Source organism: Phyllostomus hastatus, unplaced genomic scaffold, assembly GCF_019186645.2.
Source record: "Phyllostomus hastatus isolate PE091 unplaced genomic scaffold, TTU_PhHast_1.1 phas_contig_5, whole genome shotgun sequence".
NCBI lineage: Eukaryota > Metazoa > Chordata > Mammalia > Chiroptera > Phyllostomidae > Phyllostomus > Phyllostomus hastatus.
Window position 1 is genome coordinate 6,341,781 of NW_025333897.1, and position 7,179 is coordinate 6,348,959.

Genomic DNA, 7,179 nt, shown 5'->3' on the forward strand with positions numbered 1-7,179 from the left:
GAAGTGGATGGTTTTGGAAAAGTTAGTCCCATATTACGGCTGAAGAAAAAGGCTCTTCATTGTGAGGATGTAGTGGAACCTAAGCTTTTTTCTTCTAGTCTAGTTCTTTTTCCACTTAATCCACAAAAGGTGTGCTATGATAGGGTCTCTATGACCTAGATTCAGCCCACCTGGCTATGACTATAAGCTGGTTCTTGGGTTATATATAACATAGATTTAAGGAAGAAAGAAATGAATTCGCTCTGTGGTGTCTCTTCTCTGGATGTATTTAACTAAAAAGATCAAACATTTGAAAGTTTATGTCAAATTTGGATAATTGGTCTTAATCTATAGAAAATGCTGTGGGTGGGGGAGGGTGTTCATCACTTTAATTTAGATAAAGAGACGTGTTCCTGGGAAGAGTGGGAAGTTCATAGAATTTTTAAAAATCAAATCTTGTTACACTTGGCTTTGAAGTTACTCAATATTTAAAATAAATGCAATAAAGGGGGAATATTTTTCATAAAATAAAACCATCCCTTTAATTGGTCTATTTTGATTATTTAATTTTAATTATAATATTTAAAGAGAATCCACACTTGTATTGCTGTATTGATTATTTTTATATCAAGCTGGGTTATACCTGAGGGGGTTCTTGGTCAAGCTTATCAGTAACAATAAAAAATACCAGATTTCTAACTTTACGTAGAATTATGAGTATTATAAAGGACTGAGAGGCAAAAATCATGCCTCCTTTTCCCACATGTTTCTCTTCCAATTATGTCCTACCTAATCCCTCCTACCCACTCTACCCTCTCCCAGAATCCAGGCTTGGTTCCTCATTACCTGTGGTTCCCAGGGAGACGACTGCAGGTGATTCCTATTGAATTAGCCTGGAAAATGAAAGGTGGACAAGGTTTCTGGGACTGGGGACGGGAGACCTTTCAAAAATAAAAAGAGCAGCGTCAACCACTTCTGCTGTCACTGCTCACTCAGTGCAAGATGGCTTGGGCTGTGTCATAGAAAATGGAGAGACAGAGCATGGACTAGAGTGTCACCAGCCTAAGGGCTGAGGTGTAGAAAGCTCTAGAGATACCCCTAAGGAGAGAGGCGCCCTCTAAAGGGATATCCTTCAAGGGTGTCCAACCCATGACTTGCGGTCCACATGTGACCCAGGATGGCTATGAATGTGGCCCAACACAAAACCATACATTTACTTGAAACATTATGGGATTTTATTTGTTTTCATTAATGTTTGTTATTTAATGCACAGCCCAAGACATTTCTTCTTTTTCCAGTATGGTCCACAAACACCACAAGTTTGGACACTCCTGTGATGGAGCAGACACCAAATGGGAGGCAAGATAAGGGTTTCTCATTCTTGAGGGCTTTTGTTCACTGAATGGGGAGTTCCCTTGTCCCTTCTGCTCCCTTTTAGACTTCCTAAAAGCCTGTTGACACTCACCATCAACCACATTCGGCTTACAAAGGATGCTTTCTTTTGGGCAGTCTCCCACTCTTTTGATCATCAGTGGGCAAACCACACCAGTGGGTGTGCTGGTCACAGACACATGATAAGGGGCTGAGAGGTGAGGAGGACCACACTGGTGATGTAATCTTCCAGACCCCTGTACCTTTCCTTCTACATGTGGGGTTTTTCCTTCATGGCTTCCCCCACTTATTCCATATCATCAGGGATTATGTACTTCTTTGTTGGAAGATATTTCCCTCTGTATACAATAAATATCAGACATTGGTTCTTACATATGTCCAGGCCAAGTGTCTTTTATATGGGTATCTAATGAGTCCCTGGGTGTGGTGGTGTAAGGAGTTAGAAAGCTCAGAAATGGAAAACACTTAACATTCAGAGTAGCAAATGAATACTGCTTGCTCATTTGCATTTTCCCTTTCACTCTGACTCATCTTCCCTTCTCCCACCCTATTATTGCCCCTCTACCAGCCCCACCCATTGGCACACCCTGTGTGATCTAAGAAGGGTTAACATCTGCCTAGAATGAAAGGTAGAGGGAAGACATGTTAGGTCTGGAGGGAGAAAGTAGGGGCTGGTCTGAACACTTTGGGGTCCCGGAGCCAAAGGGAGAAACAGGAGTTTAGAAACACAATATTTGAACCTAGGAGAGGATCGGGATCTAAGGGAGAAGCCTAAGGGGGAATCAGACTATGTCTTGTCACCAGAGCAGCCTACCAGTGCCTCATTAGTTTATTTTCCAGTTATCTATTGGGTAATATATGATATGCCAGGCACATATAAGTGATTTATCACTTGTTGAATAAATGAAAATTTGCCACAGCATGATGAAGATAATGGAATAATAAGAAACAGAAAAAATTTTGTTGAGTTTCTCAAACCTCATCCTTTCCCCAGGTTAACAAGTGTTAAAGTGTGAAAAGAGGGGAAATCTCCGAGGACCTTGACCCTTTGGGCAGGAAGTGAAAGAAACCCCAGAGTCCTGATTTCAGAGAAATGTCATTTGTCATCAACCAAGAAGTTTTTCTCTTCGAAGACCACTACAGATCCTTTCTGGGGTTGCCCCCTTCCCCTTCAGAGCTTGATGGAGGGATCTGAGTCATTCACACACCCTGTCTCCAGTGGTCGTTCCCACAACCAGTCAATGCTTCCTAGTACCAAGTCAGTATGCTTTTGGCCCTCTTTCACTCTCTCCTTGGAATCCAGATATTTTAGTCCTTTTTACTTCTGAGATAGTATAAAACAGCTTCATCTGCTAGAGCTCTGACACCTCTAAGAAACAGAATTAATACTATTTGAATGATGCTATGTACTGACAAACCACTCTCACATTCATCATTTCATCTTCACCTCCACCTCCAAATAAAATAAGCAGAGGTTATCCCTACTTCATGGATGAGGCAACAAGGCTCAGAGAGGACTTGCCCAAGGTGACTCAACTAGTAAATGGCAAAGAGAGACTCAAATTCAGGTCTGATTAGTTCAAAGTTTTGTTGCCTAAGATATATACTTCTTTGACTCTAGAAGTTCACAAATAAAATGAGATGGGAGGTTAAGAGGCAGAATGCCTGCATTCTGGAAGTAGAAGGCATGTTCTCTCCTGGAGGGCTGAAGCAGACCTAGGGGTATAAAACCACACCCCACATGGGGACTATGGTAGATTGATACTTGGGACACCCAATGGAAGACTGTGAAGTCAGGGGCGGAGTTATTGGGGGGGGCAGGAGGAGCCCAAATAGCAGTTCAGAACATGCGGTGGTTCAGGAGGAAGCTACAAATGGTGAGTGGTTTATTCTCCCCAGCTGAGACTTTTCTCCCATTATACCCCTCTTTCTGTTCACTTCCTGCCAATCTGTAGCCCTCTCCCTGAGGTGTCCAAGAAATAATCCTCCCTCCCACAAGGGTCCTAACTCAATACACCTAGGAATATGCCTGCTGGGCACTGAGACACTTGGGTCTGTCTCTTTGTATCTGGGTTCTCAGTTCTCTTCTTAAAAGCCAGTGTGTTGGTTTTGATGTGCAATAAATTGCTACCTTGTTAGGTTCTGTCTTTCTATTCTTCACTTTTGGTTTATGAAAAACAAAATTAAACTATCTCCTTATCTTTACTTTGAAAGTAAATAGCCTCTCCCTCTACAGTCCTCATCTCCCTTTCTCTCACTTCCTCAGTAGCTAAAGTCTTTTCCAAAACCTCTCCATCCTTGGGTCAAGAGCCTGCTCTTCTGTGGCTTCTGCACCTGTTCTCTTAACTCCCAGGGTAGGCATCTTTGGTCTCTTCCAGTTCCTTCTCTGAGGATGTGTTCTAGAAGCTTCAGCCTCAAGGAGATGATCCATTGATACTGTGGAGCCTGCCTTCTTGAAGCTATGATCCATGCCTTGCTGACTTTTCTGCCTCAGGACCCTCAGCTTGTGTGGGGACACACCAGCTCTCTAAACTTTCTCATGAAACTATGCCTTGCTCCATCCCTAACTGCCTGGGCTGACTGGGTCTTGTGGTGATTTCTTTGTCTCGAATGAAGAAGAGCCTGGCCTACTCAGAGGTCTTTCCCTGAAGAAGGGCTCAGAGAAGTAGAAGTATAAGTATCTGCTATCCTTTAAGTCACAGATTGCTAATTGGCAAAATCCAGTATATACTAGTCTTAAACCCACTACTTGATATACTTGTTAACTACCTGGTCCTTGCCTTTTAAGTCCTGACTTTGATCTAATTTCCATTCTCCTGTCACCCCACCCCAGCCCCATGTTATGGTTCTGGGTAAGCTCAGGTTCTCTCTTGGGTTAGTTTATTTGCTCCATTCAGGACAGAGAGCTCTGATCCAGAACCAGCAACTCACTCTTTCTTCCCTCACTTCCACAGGCTTAAGAATATGCTGTTCCTCCCTCCCCTTTCCACCATGGACCTCACACTGTGGCCTTTGTCTCAGAACCTCTGAGATTGGTACCCAGGCAAGGCAAAATGCCCCTGTCCCCAACAAGACTGCCTAGCCCCTATGACTCTGATCGGCTAGTACGGCTAGCAGCCAGGCTCTGGCCAGCACTATGTGATACCATGATCACTGTGGGGAGCCAGGAGTTCCCTGCCCATAGCCTGGTGCTGGCAGGTGTGAGCCAGCAGCTGGGCCACAGGGGCCACTGGACTTTGGTGAAAGGAATCAGCCCTTCCACTTTTGCACAGCTTCTGTACTTTGTTTATGGGGAGAGTGTTGAGCTGCAACCTGGGGAACTAGGGCCCCTTGAGGAGGCAGCCAGGGCCTTGGGGGTACAGTGTCTGGAAGAGGCATGCAGGAAAGCTCGAAGAGACAGGGCTAGAATAAAGCTGAGTCAGGAGCTGAAGGAACACCAGGAGGAGCCAGAGAGACCCATAAGGGATTCTGAGAGAGGAGTATGGGGCCTTGGAGAGCAGAAACCACAGTTTATTAGAACTGGTGGGAGAGAACAGGGGACAATGCACAATCACAGGCCACTAAGAGAGACCCCTGAGATAGCAGAGGCAGTGCAGGAGGGTCAGGGGGAGCAGATGAGATCAGAGGAGAAACTCAACCAATCCCTTGTTGACCACAGAGGTGTAGATGGGAAACAAGAAGTGATCATGTGGGTAAGGGAGAGTCCAGGAGGCTCTGAGGAAAGTCTGGGGGAATTGCCTGGCCCCTGGCCCCACCCAGGTTCCCTCCAAACTAGCATCACCTCCAGGCCCTGGTGGGCTGAGGCCCCTTGGTTAGGGGAAGGCCAGCCTGCCCTATGGAGGAGCTTCCTGTTGTTGCCACAGAGATATGGCACTGCCTTCTCCCATAGCACTCCCATTACTGGAGCTTGGCAAGAGGTCTGGCCTCAGGACCAGAGGTGAGTGAAGGGGCCTGATAAAAGCCTGCGTGGGAGGGAGTGACTCAGGTGAAGCAGTGGTGATGGGTGGAAAGGCACCACATTTCTTATCTTTGTTGTACATTTCCTGAGTTGGAGATAGGACAACAAGCTCCCACCACAGGGGAAGCCAAAGCCCAGCCCCTGAAAACTCATGACACCTTCCTCCCCAGGATGGGATCAGTCAGGGTCACAGGTTTTGCCAAGTCTGTTACTCTCCCCCCGCCCCCCAGGATCCCACTGTCTCTAAACCTCCACAAAAGTCTCTGGAGCCAAAACCAGTTGGCCTTCTCTAGACCTACCTCAGGTAAGCCCCTCATTGTCCTGCATGAACCCTGTAATATGGTCTCTTGGCTGGGGCTGGGGCTGCAGGAGTTCAGCCTGAGCAGGGCCCCTACTCCACTCTGCTTCCTCCAGGTTCCCTCCCCCAGGGCCCCACAAAGCTCAGCCCTGGGGAGATGGAAGAGTCTGATCAGAGGCACACAGGTGAGTCGAGTGGGAGTGCTTTTGCTTTACTCTCACCATAGCCCCTGATGTCTTGCCTGGGTATTTCAGTGATCCAGCCCTGGGATTCCCAGCTCTGCCCTCCTTTGTCTTCTTTATCCCCATAGGTGCACTTGCAACCTGTGTGGGTCATGTGGGCAAAGCAGGCCGCCCATCTCGCCAACGTCCTCCTCCACTCCCTCCTGCTACGTCCAGGCCCTATTCTTGTTCTGTTTGTGGAAAGAGGTTTTCACTCAAGCATCAGATGGAGACACACTACCGAGTTCACACAGGTACAGGCTTCCTATCCAATACAAGTTGTCTCCTTCTCTCCAAGCACTGTTCTACTCGCCCCGAAGTCCGTCTCGTACCTAGTTTCCACGCTACTCCCTTGCCCGTTGCCCGGTTTTACCCCTAGGCCAGCCTTCCCCCGCTTCTTTCCTTCACCAGCCTTCCCCTCCACCCGCCATAGGAGAGAAGCCCTTCTCCTGTGGCCTCTGTCCTCAGCGCTCCCGGGACTTCTCAGCCATGACCAAGCACCTGCGGACACACGGGGCTGCACCCTATCGCTGCCCTCTGTGCGGGGCCGGCTGCCCCAGCCTGGCCTCCATGCAGGCACACATGCGCGGCCACTCACCCAGCCAGCTCCCACCGGGATGGACCATTCGCTCCACCTTTCTCTACTCCTCCACCTCAAAGCCATCTCGGGCCTCGACCTCCCTGTAGGCCCCCTTCCTCCTGCACCTGAAGGAATATCAGGCTTCTTTGCCTTCAGCCAAATAATGAACACATTGAAGACGGGCCGGTGGGCTGACTAGGCTTCTGACCCGGCACCGCAGTTTCGGCTGTCTAGCAAATTCGGCTCTAAGAGGCATCGCAGAAAGGCCACCAAGAGCCCTCTTCCAGATGACCGCGGGGCTGCAAAAGCCTGAGTCAGCGATCCCGTGTGGGGAGGACAGTGAGGTTTTCACAAGTGAAGGTTAACTATGCGGAGACTCATCACCCAAATAAAGCGTTTTCTGTGCTTTCCTTTCAGGACGAGAAAGCCGAGTCCAGACTAGTCTGTGTGCGTGGGTGGGAGTGCGCCCAGCATTGCCCCTAATCCTGTAGCGGCCTCTAGTGGGCGTGCGTCCACAATTCCGCGCGGCGATCACCTCCCCTATCTCCCCGTCCTGCCCCACAAGCAGAAGGTCAGGAGGGTTCAAGGTTCAGATACTTGGCAGCAAGCCCTGAGGACGGAGGTTGTAAGAACCCAAGTTACTACCCTTTCTACAGCAAGCAAAGGTGTGAGGCGTCTGAGTCTTGGGGATACCAGGCCTGGGGCTTGAGGGGAACGCGTGCTCCGCTCTGCTTTCAACCACCCGTCTCCT

The 7,179-nt window shown here is 48.4% G+C and overlaps 1 protein-coding gene across 2 annotated transcripts; it reads left to right on the forward strand.

Annotated features, from left to right (window-relative positions):
• Window positions 1-3,192: 3,192 nt before the first annotated feature.
• On the forward strand, window positions 3,193-6,902 carry ZBTB32 (zinc finger and BTB domain containing 32). Of its 2 annotated transcripts, none has more exons than XM_045846876.1 (6): window positions 3,193-3,248; window positions 4,326-5,308; window positions 5,500-5,633; window positions 5,744-5,812; window positions 5,938-6,102; window positions 6,282-6,902. In XM_045846876.1, exons 2-6 carry the CDS (start codon window positions 4,425-4,427, stop codon window positions 6,533-6,535), a joined length of 1,506 nt encoding a protein of 501 aa, XP_045702832.1. In that variant the 5' UTR covers window positions 3,193-3,248; window positions 4,326-4,424; the 3' UTR covers window positions 6,536-6,902. The 2 variants fall into 2 exon arrangements, with proteins under 2 accessions (XP_045702832.1, XP_045702833.1); XM_045846877.1 differs by having other exon boundaries at window positions 5,560-5,633; window positions 6,282-6,901.
• The last annotated feature ends 277 nt before the right edge of the window (window positions 6,903-7,179 follow it).

What these genes read in the sequence shown, in the direction of transcription:
- ZBTB32 (XM_045846876.1), top strand. Translation starts at nt 4,425, where the DNA reads ATGCCCCTGTCCCCAACAAGACTGCCTAGCCCCTATGACTCTGATCGG. An exon ending in CTTCTCTAGACCTACCTCAG is followed by an intron (nt 5,634 to 5,743) that starts GTAAGCCCCTCA and finishes TGCTTCCTCCAG; the next exon opens with GTTCCCTCCCCCAGGGCCCC. An exon ending in ACACTACCGAGTTCACACAG is followed by an intron (nt 6,103 to 6,281) that starts GTACAGGCTTCC and finishes CACCCGCCATAG; the next exon opens with GAGAGAAGCCCTTCTCCTGT.